We start from the raw sequence: 18,326 nt of genomic DNA, 5'->3' as shown, positions 1-18,326 counted from the left end.
GTGGCTGTTTGGTCTCTCCAATGTAGAGGTCTGGGCATTCCTCGCTGCACTGTACAGCATACACCACATTGTTAAGTCTGTGTTTTGGCGTTTTGTCTTTCGGGTAAACCAGTTTTTGTCTGAGTGTGTTGCTGGGTCTGAAGTACACCGGGATGTCATGCTTGGAGAAAACCCTCCTGAGTTTCTCTGATACACCGGCTACATAGGGGATGACAATGTTGTTGCGTCTGTCCTTCTTATCCTCCCTCGCTGGTGTCTGATCTTCTTTTCTGTGCCTCTTTGCTGACTTTAAAAACGCCCATTTAGGATAGCCGCACATTTTGAGTGCTTCCTTTACATGTGTGTGTTCCTTCTTTTTTCCTTCAGGCTTAGAGGGAACATGTTCTGCCCGGTGGTGTAGGGTCCTAATTACTCCAAGTTTGTGTTCCAGAGGGTGATGGGAGTCAAACAGGAGGTACTGGTCCGTGTGTGTGGGCTTCCAGTAAACTTCGATGTTGAGGTTGCCATTCTCTTCAATGTGCACAGCGCAGTCCAGGAAAGGCAAACAGTCATCCTTTGTGTCTTCCCTGGTGAACTTGATGCTTTTATCCACAGCATTAATGTGCGCAGTGAAGGATTCCACTTCATGTGTCTTGATTTTGACCCAGGTGTCGTCTACATATCTGTACCAGTGGCTGGGTACTCTTCCTTTGAAAGAGCCAAGAGCCTTCCTTTCCACTTCCTCCATGTAAAGGTTGGCTACAATAGGTGACACGGGGGAGCCCATGGCACAGCCATGTTTTTGTCTGTAATAGCCTTCGTTGTATTTGAAATATGTAGTGGTGAGGCAGAGGTCTAACAGTGTGCAAATCTGATCGGGTGTGAAGTTGGTCCTGTCCTCCAAGGAGCTGTCTTCTTCTAGTCGTTTACATGGAGGGAAACCTGTTGGCAGAGATCAGTTAGTGTTCTTCTTTTGTGTAAATACAATTCATCACATCTGTAAAAACTACAGTCAGTAAACTTGTAAGACAGTTTTAAAGTGTTTGTCCCAACACTCTCAGCTGCCCTGTAATATTAGTTTGGTTTCTATAGAGCAAAGTATAAAGTTCAGTGACTATGAGAGTAAAGGTTTATTTTAGGACTTCATCAGATTCATGCTGTTAGAATGATGAGGAAATAAAAGAAATAAAGTAACACAGACAGGCTGCTCAGAAGTTTATTCTGACAAAAAAAAAAAGAACCAAGCCTGTGTGAAACTCAAGGCACCTTGCTAAATCCCACAGAGTATGAGGAAGTAACAACAGTAAGTATGGAGATAAGAAACAAACCAAACAGAGCAGAATTCTTAAAATAATGTCCAACCATCCTTCTTCTGATTATCTGGGGCTGCAGGGTAAACAATGATTTAAAAATCTAAGTAGATGGCTAAGTTGCTATGGCTAAAGAAATAAATCTTTAGCAAATAAACCAAAGGACATCTAAAGTGAGTGTAAGGTGATGAATGTAAGGATTCCCAATCATGCTTCAGTAAGAAATATACCCATGATACACATGTAGTAACCTGTTATATAGAACATGTAGAAAAGAGAGATAATAGTGGGTGATTGATTTGACAAAGATTTACCTCAGTTTTCTCCTCCTCGAGCTGCTTTACCAACTGAAAGACAGAAGAGAGATAAAAACAAAGCTCACAGCTATGAAAAGGAATTGAAAGATGTTTTTTGGAGGAAAAAAATCATTTTTGTAAAGAAATTCCAGATTTGCACTATATTCACCACAATTCACTAAAGCTCCAGTTACAGCTTCACTTATACTTAAATATAACTGGCCTGATGTAAAAAAAACAAAAACTCCAGAGAAACATTTACATTTCCATGTAACTCCTCCCAACAACAGTTTAAACTCTTGTCTGTTTATAATTTCTCTGTTTTATTACAGCAGAGTTAATGGTTTAGTTTCTCACGATTGTTTTCATGCATGCTTCAAGTTGTAATTTCAGTATCAGTATCTGTACCATATAAAAAGAGATGACAGGGAAATATCACAGTAACCTGTTATGTTGGAAACCTTTTGGTTGAGCTTGGAAAAAGATATTTAACCCAGAGAGTAACTGGGGGTTATATTACACCTGAATATAGCATAAAATATTGCTGCTCACAGTTTGTGAACATCTGCTCTGCCCCCTCATAGCAGCTCTCAGTCTGTAAACCTGACCCCACGAAGAAAAATGAAACAGGTGACAGTGTCAAACTTTAGCTGTTAGTCAGGTGAACCACCTGACTAACAGCTTAAAGTGCTCTGCAAACCTTAACGCTAACAGGTGGATTTTCCTGTTTTATAATTGAAGAACCACTGACTGCTTCAGAGACGGACAGTGAATGTGGACAGTAGATCCTTGTTTTTCTTAACATAAGTCTCATTGCTGCAGCGACGGGCAGTACGAAAGTCCCCCGTTAGTCTGATTATTAGTTAGGTTCTTTCACTAGTTAGCTAACACAAACTAATGTCTATTAGCACCAACCAACCAAACAAACCGGTAATATTGTAATATTGTACTCGTGCAAGATGGATCTACACATGGTCTAACAAACTATAAGTGAGAACACCTATTTCTTAACTCCAGCATCGCAAACGGAGTTAAATCTTCTTAAACACTGTCTGCAGTTTTCGAGAGGATGGCTCCATAGTTTAATATTTCATGTCTACATTAAAGTCAGAGTTTTCTGTGTCACAGAAGTTTCTCTCTTTTTACCTGGTTAATCACTGTGGTAACCTGTGCTGATCACATAAACAGCAGCAGGTTATGATCTGAGATTTGGTTTAAAATCAGCTGAAAGCCTCTGATTGTTTAATTTGCAGTATCTTGTAAGTTTCCTTACAAATCTCTTCTCGCCAAATACATTTTAAATGTGCGAGCTGTTAAACTGTACCTTACTAAAACTACTGAATGCTCAGTGTGCATCCAATAATTGTGTGATGCAAAACAACATATAAATACTGCTGAGTCTCTTTTACACTACAGCAATTAGAAGTCACACAGCAAGAATATCTGTTCAGTCAAATTAAATTCACTTTGATGTGTGAGCAACGTCTCCTCTATCAGACTGTGGGGCAGTGACCTTTATTGTTTAAATGGATCCAGTTTAAAGATTCATAAACCTAATGTGCAGTCGTCACCTTAGACAAAAACACTGAGAGTGCGCTCAGAGATAAAACGATGAACTGGAATTAAAATGTTTATTTTCTGTATGCTAAATATCCAAGTCAATGACTTTCAGCATTTGTCTTTTTTTGAAACATTTTTGCATTTTTTTATGTTTAGAAGAAAATTCAGCAGGATTATAACAGAGAGATGAAATCCCTGATTTCTGGACTTTAGTTTTTTCAGGGTTTCTCCTGCTAGAGCTGATTGTATAAGTCTTAATACTTTTCCTTTAACAGCAGGTGAGAGGACACGTGACTGGAGACGTGCTCTTTTATAAGACATGATACAACAATACAATCACAAACTTCACTAAAGAAAAAAAAATCTGTATAAAATAAATTAAAACATGTGTTATGTAAATATAAAGTGGTTGATGATGTTTTTAAGTTTCAAGTTTGAAAACAGTGAGAACAAACTTGAGCTTCACTAACAGTTATTTGGTGTCTGAGGTTTGTTCTCATGTGTGATTGTAACCTGAACACGTAGAAAACAGAGATAATAGCAGGTGATTGATTTGGGTGACAAAGATTTACCTCATTGAGATTTTTCTCAGTTTTTGTCTTCTCCTCCTTCAGCTGCTTTACAAACTAAAGGACAGAAGAGAGATGAAGAAAAAGATCACAGCTATGAACTTAAATATGTTTTTGTGCTGGAAAATTAATGTTTGTGAAGAAATTCCAAATTTGGATTTTATACAAAGAGATAAAAGAGAGATGACAGCAGCAAACAGCTTTGGGTGAAAAGATTTACCTCTTTGAGTTTTCTGTCAGTTTCCTCATTTCTCCTCTTCTCAGCCTGGAGCATCTTTTCCAAATAGCAGAGGAGAGAAATGAAAACATCAGTATATTTTTAATGGAAATATTCTTCTAATTACTTTTGCAATATCCTAATTTATTTAGATTAGTTTATTTCTTAATGTAGTAAAACAGCTGTCATTCTTATATAGATCACCAGTCAAAGGTTAAAACGTGTTATTTTTAAGTGTTTAACTGACATTTAATGAGCTCCTTGATTATTATTAACACATGCTCTTTTTTGTCTGTCTTAGTTAGTTAGTTAGTTAGTTAGTTTTGGATGGATGGATATTTATGGGTTTGTTGGTTGATGAAGCTGATGCTAATTATAGAATCATTTTTCTCTGACTGACTGACATTAAACAACATGGAAAAAAGTCTCATGCTTTGACATTTCGTGAGCGCTTTCTGTCATTTTTCAGGCCTGCTTATAGAAAAATATGACTAAAACAACTCATGTATTTGAATTTCAACAAAAGTTGTTTAATTAAAAACTTCCCATTGATCAATTTTCTTACACTGATCCAATTTACATTAATCAATTCATTAATCAATGACTTTATTTAAATATGAGTACTGGGGCTAACACTACTGTGCTATGGGGTATTTTTGAACTTGTGTTTCTTTTTTCTCAAAAAGTCAAAAATTAGCAGGTTGGTCACATCAAACAAATCATATCAGCATCACAATTTCCACTAACGACTTCACATTAAGCAGAAAGTCACAGAGGGACATAATGAGCGTGCAGGTCTATGATCATTGGTATAGCAGCCATCACATACGTCCATGTTTATCTGTCTTCTGAGCAACGCTTTCAGATTGAGTCTTCACTATTGGGGTTGGCACAACTCCGCTCTGTGTACTTTGAATTCAGTTTATGAACTTGAATCACAACAAATAATGGTCCCATTTAGTTTGACATCTGATAGCACATTTCTTATTACTGTCAACATTTATAGAATAATTATGAATTTCAATATAACCACAACTTTTATAAGGATACTGTAGCATCTCTTACATGAAATGAACATCTGCAATAGTCTTACTCTTGTGTTTATCTTTTCACACACAGTTAATCCAATCAAACGTAACAATAAAATAATAAAAATAAACTTCCTCTTGTGTCTACTCGTTTCTGTCAACCTATGACAGCAGCACCATCACACAAAGCAAAGGAATCCTGCATGTAAGTGAAACAACACTGCTTTTTGTCTGAATGAAAAGCTGGAACAGAGCGGATCCTCTACATCAGACAGAACGGGTCTGGACCCAGTGTTGAGATTTCTCTGTAAAGTTGAGACTGATCAGTCAGGATTTAAACCGAAACGGGACAATTCAAGCGTTTTATCTCTTTAATTAATTTTTCTGAAGTTAAGCACTTAATCTAAAGTTTTCATATTTATATGATGAGAATTTCAGCAGGCACACATACATATATGTTCAGTTTTATGTTGTGTCACCAAAAACTGTTTTTGAATTATTTGTTAAAAGGTTTTGAAATGCACAATCATATGAAAACATCTGGGAACCTCTCTCCCTGCATAAAAATTCACTCTTCATTCAACAAAAAGATAACAGTGGCATGCATTACATTTCCTCCTCGTTTTCTACATCTGAGTACTGTGGGGTTTCACAAACATCTATTTTTTAGTGAAGCAGTATTTAGACGTACAGAATGGAGTTAGTTGTAAAAGCTGGCTGTGCAATAATTTGGGTATCGTTGTAATTTTACTGATTTGAATGCATGGAACTGTTCAATACTGATTGCAACACTAAATCAGTTGGATTAGCTTGTTAAGCCTTGAACTTCATAGGCAAGCATGTCCAATCATAAGAAAATGTATTTAAGGTGGAAACTTTCAAGTTGTGCTTCTCTTTGACACTGAACAGTGACAGCATTGGATCCTCAAAGTAATTCTCAAAAAATCTGAAAACAAAGATGTCAGTACTGTGGTTCAGGGGAAGGCTGCAAAAACACCTCTCAGAGGTTTAAACTCAGTTTCATCTATAAGGACAGTAATCAGGAAATAGAAGAGCACAGGCACAGCTGTGGCTGAACTCAGGTCAGGCCAAGAAAATTACAGGAGCTGCATATGCAGCGCACTGTGAGAATGAATCACCTCCAAAACCCTGCAGAGCATCTTGCTGCAGATGTGTATTTGTACAGATGTATGGGAGGATAATGAAAAGAAGGCCTTTCTGCACAAACAGAATCACTTGTTTTATAAAAGCTCATTTAGATGAGACAGATTGACACTGTGCTGTGGAAGAATAACACCACATTCCCCTGACATGGATGTCATTGAAAATTTGTGGGATGATTTGAAGCAGGATGTTGATGCTTTTTTGCTTTTTTGTATGGAAGAAGGATCAAACATGCCTTCATCTAGGATCCAGACACTCATCAAAGGCTATCCGAGGTGTCTTGAATTATATTTGCAAATGAAGCTCAATTAAGTGTTGATGCAATATCTCTGTTGGGGCTCCTAAATTTATGCACCGTCTAACTTTGTTATACTTGTTGAAATTTTGTTGTTGTAATTGTTGTAATACAATGTTCTGATACACATTATCTGTAAATATAATAAACTGTCACTGTTGAAATGATACCGTTTCCATAATGACAGATCAGCCAACAATATACCAAAATCCAAAAACTGAACAGAGGTTTCCTTTTATCTATGACTGTGTGTTTACACTAAATAATGAGACATTATGATCATCTGGATCTTTGCATCAAGACGTTTTCTCTAACTGGACTCTCTAAATTTCACTTTAATAATAATAATAATAAATCAGTGTGTGGTGGGATATTGTTAATTTATATTGTACAGTTTGATGTAAATACTGACACTAACTGTATATGTTCTGAATGACAATAATGTGGCTATTCTGTATTACCAAGAGAGCTGAGTCAGCAAATTCTGATTGTTTATAAAGGAAACACAAACCTCCCAATTTCTGGACTCCAGCTGATTCATCAGTTTCTCTGCTGTTTTTTTGTCCTGCTGGAGCTGATCGATGATTTTACTATCTGTCTCACCCTGGAGCTGAAATGTTACATGAAGAAAGAGCAGAAAAAAGAAATTTTCATGTTTAAGACACAATATTAATAACACAATAAGAGTTCAATTAAAGTTGGAAATAAAATCTGTATTATGTAAATATGAGCTGGATAATATAAATTAATATTTGTAAATAACACTAAGGAAATATCGTAAGTTTCAATTTAGAGTCTCTAAAACTAAAACTTACGTTTACTTCCATTACTAATATTATGCAGACACACAGCCCATTGTTCATCAGTTCTGCTGATTTTTTAATTAATTATATAAATCTACTGTTTATAAGGTTGGGAAACCTGCAGTCAGCTGAAACTGAATAAGTTACTTGGATGAGTGACAAAATGTTTCTCCCACTGAAAACGCTACGTCCAGATGAACAGAATCAACCTTTTGGGATTATGCATGCACACTGTTTTTTTCTTACATTCTTACATGTATATATCTGGGATTTTTTTTATAATTGAGATGCTAAGATTTAGATTTATTGATTCATTTATACTGTACAGTCTGATGGTGAGTAAATATTGATGTGTGCAATTATTATATTCATAAAGAGAGTTGGGTCAGTAAATTCAAAGTGTTTATAATGGAAACATAAACCTCCTGATTCTTCTTCTCCAGCTGCTTCAGTTTCTCTGCTGTTTCTTTCACCTCCTGAAGCTGATAGATGATGTCAGTATTCTGCTTCCACTGCAGGAGAAATGTTACATGAAGAAAGAGCAGAAGGAAGAAATGTTCATGTTTAAGACACAATAATGAAACACAACCAGAGTCACATTAAAGCTGCATTATGTAAATATAAGGGAGCTGATGTAGCATGATGCTAACAACATTAAGTGTTGTGGGATGATGTCAACAATCTTGCAGTGGTAGGATTTCAAAGCTGTGTTTGGTTAATGACACACAAACTGCTGCTGGACAAAACTGCAGGAATATAAGTGCACAGCTCTGTGATCATTGGGAGGATGACAGCATCACATACGTCCATGTTTACCTCTGTCTGCTGAGAGATGCTTTCACTGACCTTTGATTCCAGTGCAGGAAATATTTCCATCAGCTTCTGAATGATTTCATCCTTCTCCCTCTCAGATTTGATCATCTGTCAGAAAGACAGACAGATGTTGTTTCTGCAGCGCTTTGTTTATAAAAGTGACAAAATTATCGAAGCTTCACACTGTGAGCAACATTGTGTCCTCTTACTTTAATGATACAGACTGTACATGTTTTATTTATTATTTGTCTTAAAAATGCTAACTTTCTGCTTGTATATAATCGCCAAACACCCCTCGTTAAAAGATCTTCTTATTTAAAACCTGTTTATCGCAGTCGTGGATATCAGGGAACCTTCTCCCCACAATTCCTGTCAGGAGTTCCAGCTTGTCTCTGTTTGAGGGGGTAGGGACTAATAAGTGTATATTTCTGCCTACTCCTTTTCAAACAAATGAATGGAATGATATTTTGTAATGATTGTGAATGCACATGTTTGAAATAAAAAAATGAACTGAACTGTACTTCAACTGAGAGGGCGTCGTAGATGCCATGTAAAATGCATTGGCTTATTAGTGAAAATGAAGGCTACCTTGGCATGATTTGCAAAAACACTTCATGCTATCCCGACTGGATTCGATTACTGGTGTTCTCTGTAAATGGCTTACACCTCTTGTTGGGTTTACTACAATAACCCCACGCCAGCATCCTCCCCTTCCTCACAGGGTGAAGTAAACCCTCAGAACCTACGGCTGATAGGTCAGGCATCCACATCAGCCGCTAAGCCACTGGTACCACTAAGTCTCGTTAATGCTTGATTGCTAGCAAAAAAAACTTAAAAGTTTTGTTAAAAATAAATTCTTAAGGACTTCTTCACTAATCAGGAACTGGATCAAAGCTTGTGAGAGCCGCTGAGTCCAGCTGTTTTACTGAACTTTTACCTTCAGACTGTGAATATCTTAACATGTCGACGATAAGTAGGCGTGGTGGTGGAGTGGCTGCTGTTTTTAGGAAGAAGCTCACCTGCAAATAACTCTTAAGTGACTCTTAATAAAGTTTTGAACTTCTGATGTTGCAGCTGTATACACACCTTCAAAATATCACAAGGATTTTATTCTACACTTTTCAACCTTTTTAGCTGCTATCGTGCCAACAATAATTGGAACAATTTTCTATTACTTAAAAAAAAAATCAATCAGATAAAAAACTGCAAGAAAACTGCAGTTCTGACATCTTAAGGATTTTTAACAGCAGTCTTAGTTCAGGTGTTGTGGCAGCCTGTTTTAAACAAGCTGTTGTAAAGCCTGTACTTAAAAATCTCCATTCCTCTGTCCTCGCAAATTTCAGGCCTATTTCAAAGCTTCCTTTCCTATGAAGAATTTGGGAAAGATTGTATTTGTTCAGCTGCAATCTTTTGTAAATGGACGATGTGCTCTTGAGAGGTTTCAGTCTGGTTTAAATTCTCTTCACAGCACTGAAACTGCACTTTTAAAAGTTCTTAATGATCTTTTATTAGCCACTGACTCTCATTTTAACCCGAGAGTCATTTTAACCTGCACAGTATTTAGCCGTTTATTAAATCACATTAAACCATACAAAGATCACTACTCTCCTCAGTGACAACAATACCTACGAAGCCTTAAAGCGAGACCCCACAAGCAGCTACAAAAAGAAAGTTATAGCTTGCCTTCAAGACTTGGAAAAGGACAAAATCATTGACCGCCTTACTTATCACTGCCTTTACCCAGGGGATGCCATACCCTGCATTTACGGACTTCCAAAAATCCACAAGGAAGCTGTCCCACTCAGACCCATAGTCAGTAGCATAAACTCAGCCACTTATAACATTGCAAAACACCTTGCTACCATCGTTGCTCCTCTCGTGGGGAACACCCCACACCACATCAAGAACTCCACCGATTTCACTGACAAGGTCCAGAAACTTACCCTGGATCCAGATGAAACCATAGTGTCCTTTGATGTAGTCTCTCTCTTCACTTGCATACCCACCACGGAGGCAGTGGAGACTGTCAGAAAACGACTACAAGAAGACAACTCCTTGGAGGACAGGACCAACTTCACACCCGATCAGATTTGCACACTGTTAGACCTCTGCCTCACCACCACATATTTCAAATACAACGAAGGCTATTACAGACAAAAACATGGCTGTGCCATGGGCTCCCCCGTGTCACCTATTGTAGCCAACCTTTACATGGAGGAAGTGGAAAGGAAGGCTCTTGGCTCTTTCAAAGGAAGAGTACCCAGCCACTGGTACAGATATGTAGACGACACCTGGGTCAAAATCAAGACACAAGAAGTGGAATCCTTCACTGCGCACATCAACGCTGTGGATAAAAACATCAAGTTCACCAGGGAAGACACAAAGGATGACTGTTTGCCTTTCCTGGACTGCGCTGTGCACATTGAAGAGAATGGCAACCTCAACATCGAAGTTTACCGGAAGCCCACACACACAGACCAGTACCTCCTCTTTGACTCCCATCACCCTCTGGAACACAAACTTGGAGTAATTAGGACCCTACACCACCGGGCAGAACATGTTCCCTCTAAGCCTGAAGGGAAAAAGAAGGAACACACACATGTAAAGGAAGCACTCAAAACGTGCGGCTATCCTAAATGGGCGTTTTTAAAGTCAGCAAAGAGGCACAGAAAAGAAGATCAGACACCAGCGAGGGAGGATAAGAAGGACAGGCGCAACAACATTGTCATCCCCTATGTAGCCGGTGTATCAGAGAAACTCAGGAGGGTTTTCTCCAAGCATGACATCCCGGTATACTTCAGACCCAGCAACACACTCAGACAAAAACTGGTTCACCCGAAAGACAAAACGCCAAAACACAGACTTAACAATGTGGTGTATGCCGTACAGTGCAGCGAGGAATGCTCAGACCTCTACATCGGAGAGACCAAACAGCCACTTCACAAGCGCATGGCACAACACAGAAGAGCGACCTCCACAGGACAAGATTCAGCTGTCCATCTGCATCTTAAGGATAAAGGACACTCTTTCGAGGATGCCAATGTTCACATTTTGGACAGAGAGGACAGATGGTTTGAAAGAGGAGTGAAAGAAGCCATCTATGTCCACTGTGAGCGACCATCTTTGAACAGAGGCGGTGGTTTACGACACCAACTCTCTGCCATCTATAATCCAGTTTTGAGATCCCTTCCCAGACGCCTTAACGCCCACTCACATCCTGGACCATCTGACCTCAGGAATTCGCATGATAAGGTGGGGCCAGGTTTCACAATGAACCCACCTGAAACTCTGGCTGATTGGGACCCACACCCAGTTCCACACCTTGGCTCAGGCGATTAGAGGATCATCAGGGGGTCCTTTTGTCCCTCTGTGGGGGGACACTCCCACTAGGGTTATATCTGGGACTCTCCACCATTTGACCTTAGAACTGAAGAAGCTTCTCGGATGAGAGGTGAAACGTCTTCAAGTAACTTAAAGAAGTCCAGACGCTTTTCTTTGCAAGCTCCTTTGACTACGATGACCTGGATGACTGAGAACCTTCACAGACATAAATCACATGCCAAAAATTTTGGGGTTGTATTTGACAGTAATTTCACCTTTGAAAACAGATCAGCTCAGTTGTACAGCAGCCTTTTTTCAAACTTAGGCTTTTATCTAAGGTGAGATCATTTTTATCTTTTAAAAACTTTGAAAGGACAATCCATGCTTTTGTTACATCCCAGCTGGACTACTGTAACTCCTTAAATGTTTGAGTTAACCAGGCCTGCCATGCAAGATTGCAGTTCGTTCAAATGCTGCAGCTCGTCTTCTAACACGAACTAAAAGACTTGATCATATTTCCCCGGTGCTTGCCTTCACTTCAAAATTAATTTTAAATTTGATTGTTAACTTACAAAGCCCTGAAGGGACAGGCTCTCAGGTATTTGTCTGACCACCTTCTAGGTCTTTTAGATCAGATGATCTTTTGCTTTTAGCCATACAAAGGTCAAAGCTGGTTCACAGAGGTGATTGAGCGTTTGTGGTCGTATCTCCTAAACTGTGGAATAATCAACGCCTACACATCAGACAGACTCCTACTGTCAATCTTTTAAATCTTATCTTAAAATACATTTGTATTCACTGGCTTTTAATACAGTATGAGAATTATTTGGTATTTGATGTTTGGTACTAATATTATTTAAGTTATTTTACTAGTTATTTTGTATTTTTGTAAAGCACTTTGATCAACATTGCTTTTGTAATGAAATGTGCTATAGAAATAGATAAATGATAAAATGTAAAGAATCTAAATTATGTAAAGTCACAAACTCATAAAAACTAAACTCAACCAAAACTGCTGAGGGTTGGTGCTACTCTGCTTCAGCTCATGAACTGTAATCGGAGCAATAAATCAAAACACAGACATTTTTATTATTGCTGTCAATATAAGGTTAATAGAATAATGATGAATTTAAACATAACACAGCTCTTACAGGATACTGTATCTTTACTGAAACGAATGTGCAATATTCTCACTCTTTTCTTTGTCTCTTCACACACAGTTAATCACATCAAACGTAACAATAAACAGAAGCTTTAAATCTCACCTCCACTTGGTGCTATTTGATCAGGTGTGAGATAACATCAATATTTAATGTGAAATAAACTCAAATTTCAACAACACAAAATGCTGTCAGTTTAAGTAAAATCTACATTAGACCAAATATTAAGTTTTGATAGATTCTACATATCAAAGTTAGAAAACATTTTCTACTTTACTGAGGAGTTGATTGTACAGTGTTTCATCCTCCTTCATCAACATCTAAACATCACTGTACAGGGAGGAAGATGACTGTTTATTTACTGAGATCAACAGCAGCATGTATAGCTTCTAAATTCGTATTTAAAATATATTTTACACCTTTACATTTAGTTTTATTTATTTATTTAAATAGTTTGTTAGTGTGTAAATACTGATTTGGACTATTATTTTATTCATAAAGAGAGCTGAGTCAGCAAATTCAGATTATTTATAATGAAAAGACAAACCTGCTGATTTTTGGACTCCAGCTGAATCTTCAGGATCTCTGCTGCTTGTTCCAACTGCTGGAGCTGATGGATGGTTTCAGTTTTCTCCTCAGACTGCAGGTGAAATGTTACATGATGAAAGAGAAGAAGGAAGAAATGCTCTCTACTGAGATCAACAGGAGACTTTCCAGATTGAAATCTAAACTGGAAAACTGAAACTTGTTGCTTCTAACATGTGAATGACAATCAGATCAGGAACGATCCTTTTACACAGCAGTGAGTCTGCTCCTCTCCATCAGCCTATGACAGCAGCACCATCACACAAAGCCAACAAATCATGTATGTAAAGTGAAGCAGCAGCTTTAGTTTAATGAGAAGCTGAAACACAGCTGATCCTCTACATGATCATAAACACCAGAAGTGAAGTTTCTGCTTTGACTGTCATGGTCCTGAGTCAGTGACACAGTGGTTCCAGGTCTCTGGACTTTATAATGTTTGAATATTCTGTGTTGGTTTCATTTATATTATGCTTTAAGTGTGTTTAGGTTAGAATAATCCCTCCCTCTGTGTTCCCCGTCCTCTTGTGTCTAGTTCTGTTTGTTATTTGTGTCTCAGTCTTGTCTCCATGCTTATTTGCCTTTCTGGTCCCCAGTCATGTCTCTCCATCTCATTTGCACTCAGTCTGTCTCAGTGTGTGTTTCTCATGTTTCTCATTTTATTTCAGTCTCCTGTCCTGTGTGCATCATGTCCAGCTGTGTTCCCCGGGTGCCTCCTCTCTGCCCTGATGTCCTCTTGTGTATATGATGTCTGTGTCTCCGTCTATTTGGTGTTGTGAGCTCTGTCTAGCTGTGTGTCTTGTCTGTTTAGAAAGTGTCTGTAGTAGTATTTCAAAGAGTTAGTTCCCAGTTAATGTTCACGTCACCTGTTTTCTGGGAATTTAGCAATAAAACTATTTCCAGCACAGTTTTGCCTGAGAGTCAACAACTCTGCCTCCCACAGAAAATTTACCATGACATTGACTGAGGTCTGGTTGTAGACTGCTTCAAGATCATGTATGGATGATATATTTAGACCCTTAGATTTAGATTTGTTTATTTTTTGTTTATATTTTATTCTATTCATGAATAGAAAAATGTAAAACCAAACCTCATGAGTTTGGGGCTCCAGCTGCTTCTTCAGGTCTTCTGCTCTTTGTTTCACCTGCTGGAGCTGTTTGATGATATCAGTGTTCTTCTTCCACTGCAGGTGAAATGTTACATGAAGAAAGAGCAGAAACGCTCATGTTTAGGAAACTCTAATGTGACCAGAGTCACATTAAAGCTGTATTGTGTAAATATAAGGGAGCTGATGTAGCATGATGTTGACAACATTAAGTGTTTTTTATTTATTTTCTACTTATATATAAGAAACCCCATTAGCTTCCACAACAGTGATTGCTGGTCTCGTGCACAATGCATAAAAATCAAAAACCCTCTTACAGTCTTTACAATAATTAAAAACTGTGCAAATAGATTTTTTTTTTTTTTTAATTAGGAATAGTAGCTAGTTCTCTAATTGCATAAAGCAGTTTATTCCTCTTAAAATATGCTCTCAATATAATGATTTTTTTAAAAATTGCTTTTGGATCAAAGGAAAAAAAACTAAATTGCAGTTTGTTAAAAACCGCATAGCATGATTGTGTATTTCATACGATACTGCAGCTGAGCAGAGAAAAAATGTGGTGTGTTTAACAGTGTTGCTTTCTTTTTTCTGGACTAACTGAAGTCTGTTAAAGTCTGTCTTATTGATTGAACAATACTCAAGATGTTATAATGCTAATGCATTATAACATCTTTCATGATCAGAGAAGTGATATAGAAATAGCATTTCCTAACCACACCTGTCTCATTTTCTTAATGACAGAGTCTCTATGTTGAGACCATGAGGTGGTGATTTATAGTAACACCAATTAGTTTAATCTGGGTGACCTGTTCTTATACTGATCCAGCTATGGAGACAATCAGTTATGGACTGTTGACTAAACATAGTCTACTTCCAGTTAACATAGATTTAGATGGACTAGAATCATGTTATTTTTACTTATCCAGTAAAACACGTTCAGCAAATCTTCTTGTAATATGTTGGTCAATTCACTAGCTGAATAAAACATGGTGGAAACATCAAAGTACATTACAAGATGAGATTTGCCCAAGATGTGGCAGATCATTAATGAAAACTGAATAGAGAAGTGGACCGAGGCAGCTGCCTTGGGATGGACCACAGTTCATATCGCAGCTATCTGAGAAATAACCATTATAATAAACCTTTTTCCTTTTTCCAGACAAATAACTTTTCATCCAACACAGAGCAGCTGGTGACCAGTGTTGGGCAAGTTACTTTGAAAAAGTAATTAAGTATAGTTACTAGATTACTTCTACAAAAAAGCTGCTGCAGGCCAAAACTGCAGGAATATAAGTGCACAGGTCTGTGATCATTGGGAGGATGACAGCATCACATATGTCCATGTTTACCTCTGTCTGCTGAGAAATGCTTTCACTGACCTTTGATTCCAGTGTAGGGAATGTTTTCATCAGCTTCGTAACGATTTCATCCTTCTCCTTCTCAGATTTGATCATCTGTCAGAAATAAAGACAGACAGATGTTGATATTTCTGCAGTGCTTTGTTGATAAAAGTGACAAAATTATTGAAGCTTCACACTGTGAGCAACATGTTTTGTGGTGATCAGTGACGGACATTAGACTAACTGTAAAAATTGGATGCAGATGTTCGCACTAAACCAAAACAACCACCATCTTCCCTCATGCAGCTACCCCACTGGCGCCATCTTCCCCACTGGAGCCAGCTAGAGGCCTGCCAAGGTCACACTAATCTCCCCTGATAACAGCACTGCTGTTGGAACTCATTGTCCTCATCCTTGAAGGTCACCTGGGTCGACTGAAGACTGTTGACTTTCTCTTAACTAGGTGAAAGGACACTTTCTTCACATGTGACACCCTCTTTTTAAAGGGACCAAAGGAAAGTGGACAAGTGACTCAAAGGCTATTTGATGGATAGGTGTGGACAATTCCTCGGGTATGACATCATCAATTAAACAGATGAAAGGCCTGGACTGTCAATTTAACAGAACCCCCCCCCCCCCCCCCTTCCCCCCACCCCACCAGAACCAACCCCTAACTAAATATGCATCTATGTCATCATCTACTCTGATTTGATGAGAGACTTTTTCTATTTTTCTGTTCAGCATTCAGTGTTTTATCTTCTTTTACCCACTGTTACAGAAAATTTGTGTTTAATTTCATTTAACTTGAGTGTACTGTTGGTTTGTAGCTGTAAGTTTTTGAAACAAAGAATGAGTGAAGATTTAAGAAAAAATATAAACTGTTCATAATGAAGAGAAAAACTGTATCCACACAATTGCCATAAGGAGATGTTACTATTTATAAGTGCTTGTACCAACCCTGTTCATGCTGTACTCATCCCTTTGCAAAGGTTTAAACTTTCTTTTCATAAATCTCAGAAAATCAGTTTTAGGTTTAGAAGCTCAAATTATTTTCAACAGAGAGACGTTCTGTAAACACAGCTGGTTTGGGCTGATCGCCAGAGGGCAGATGCGTGTTAACAACATTGTGGGCAGCATAAGTGACGACTTACTGGGGATGAATTCACAGTAGACACTAGATGAGATTAAAGTGAACAATATGGGGAGCTTAAAGTCCTGCTCGTCACTTTTGTTTGCCTTCTATTTGCAAGGGAAAAACTATATTCATTGTGCAATGGGCCCAAACCAGGCCCCACGTTTTTCAACACTTCACTTAAAGAAAAGCTGTTAGCTTTCATTCCTCTGGAGGATTGACATTTTTGCATTTGTCAGTGATTTTGTGACCTGTCCTCCTTCTAAACACGGCTTCAAGATTGAAACTAAAGCGATACAAAATACCTCACTGAGGACAGTCACAGGGAAGGACTCTCCAAATTATATAATGGGCTTTGAGAAAAATCACTTTTCAGTGACACATGATCACATTAGATGGTAAGTCCCTCTCTCTAAAGACACAGACAAAGCTTTGGCTGACTTAAAACTGACACTACAGACTGCACCTACTTTAGGATGGCCCTATACTGATAAACCAGACAATGGACAAACAGGGTGGATTCTTTTTTTTTCCTTCTTTTTAAAAAATATTGCAGTAGCGTGGGTAGGGCTGCTACGATAGCAAGATAGCAGATAGATAGCAAAGAGTTTATTAAACTTCACCGAAACAATCTGCAAATTTCATTAAAATTTAATAAACTATCATCTTATCTTTATTTTTAGTTAGCACATACCTTAAACACTTAAAGCTGTAAGCTAATGATAGTTATATAAGAGCAGATGTTGTTGGTGCAATAAGCTGTACGTTTTACGTCCAATGGATGCATGATCTGATTAGTCGACTAATCGCAAAAATAATCAGTGACTAGTCGACTATCAAAATAATCATTTGTGGCAGCCCTAAGCGTGGGGAATGGCAAAGACCAGCCATTACCAGCCAGCCTCTACCTGCAAGCAGCAGCAGCTAAAAAGGCAGTTCTATCTTCATATGAGCTTGTGGGCCATTCAGCTGATCCTTGTAGAGCAGGGGTGGGGAGGCTCCAGGCCTCAAGCTGGTGTCCTGCAGGCTTTAGATGTGTCCTTGACCTATCACAGCCAATTTAAATGGTTAGATTATCTCCTCTGTTGCTGTATCCCAATCCAGCGACCGCGCACTCTGGAGTACGCATTTTGAGACCTATTACGTCACAGCAACTCGACGACGGCTGTCCCAATCCGAAGTGTATCCAAAGTGTATCCAAATGCGGTCTCCAAATGTGTTGTCAATTTCCCCAAATTTGAAGTGTGGTAGGGTGTGCACTTCGTGGTCCCATATATCCCATAATTCATAGCGCAGCGGTGGGTGTTGTAATTTTGCGGAAAAATATGTCTGAAGCGGAGCGGCCAAAGAGTAAACTTTCAAAAGTAAGTACTGAATATTATGTCACTTATTTATGTGCGAATGTTTAATAATGAAGAACATTAAAACATTACTGTTGGCCACATGTTGGCCACATGTTATGTGACATTAGTGATGTTTGTACTAACTTGCTTTTAAAGCCTTTAAAATATACGCTGTTCGATAGTTGACCTTAATCTGACAGAGAATGTGATGATTTTATGGATAATTAAAGTCAGTCATATATCCACAAACACAACAAGCTGAAAGTCAGCGATGCTGCTCGGTTTGCAGTCCTGAATATCACGGCACAA

The 18,326-nt window shown here is 38.3% G+C and overlaps 1 protein-coding gene across 1 annotated transcript in view; it reads right to left on the bottom strand.

The window, feature by feature from the left end:
• Positions 1-1,109: 1,109 nt before the first annotated feature.
• The window catches only part of LOC118455851 (uncharacterized), a 50,897-nt gene continuing 33,680 nt past the window's right edge, over positions 1,110-18,326 (bottom strand). Inside the window, exons 16-25 of the mRNA XM_087838188.1 lie at positions 15,582-15,656; positions 14,188-14,280; positions 13,063-13,155; positions 8,068-8,142; positions 7,644-7,733; positions 6,930-7,028; positions 3,935-3,988; positions 3,718-3,771; positions 1,604-1,636; positions 1,110-1,136 (exon numbers count right to left, since the gene is read on the bottom strand). Of these exons, the coding sequence (XP_087694314.1) occupies positions 1,110-1,136; positions 1,604-1,636; positions 3,718-3,771; positions 3,935-3,988; positions 6,930-7,028; positions 7,644-7,733; positions 8,068-8,142; positions 13,063-13,155; positions 14,188-14,280; positions 15,582-15,656 (693 nt within the window). The remainder of the gene's footprint in view (positions 1,137-1,603; positions 1,637-3,717; positions 3,772-3,934; positions 3,989-6,929; positions 7,029-7,643; positions 7,734-8,067; positions 8,143-13,062; positions 13,156-14,187; positions 14,281-15,581; positions 15,657-18,326) is intronic.

The sequence above is a fragment of the Neolamprologus brichardi genome, chromosome 3, assembly GCF_056152115.1.
Source record: "Neolamprologus brichardi isolate AB-2024 chromosome 3, ASM5615211v1, whole genome shotgun sequence".
In the NCBI taxonomy this organism is placed as follows: Eukaryota; Metazoa; Chordata; class Actinopteri; order Cichliformes; family Cichlidae; genus Neolamprologus; species Neolamprologus brichardi.
Note: the sequence above shows the minus strand (reverse complement) of the source record. Positions and strands in the feature narration are given on the sequence as shown.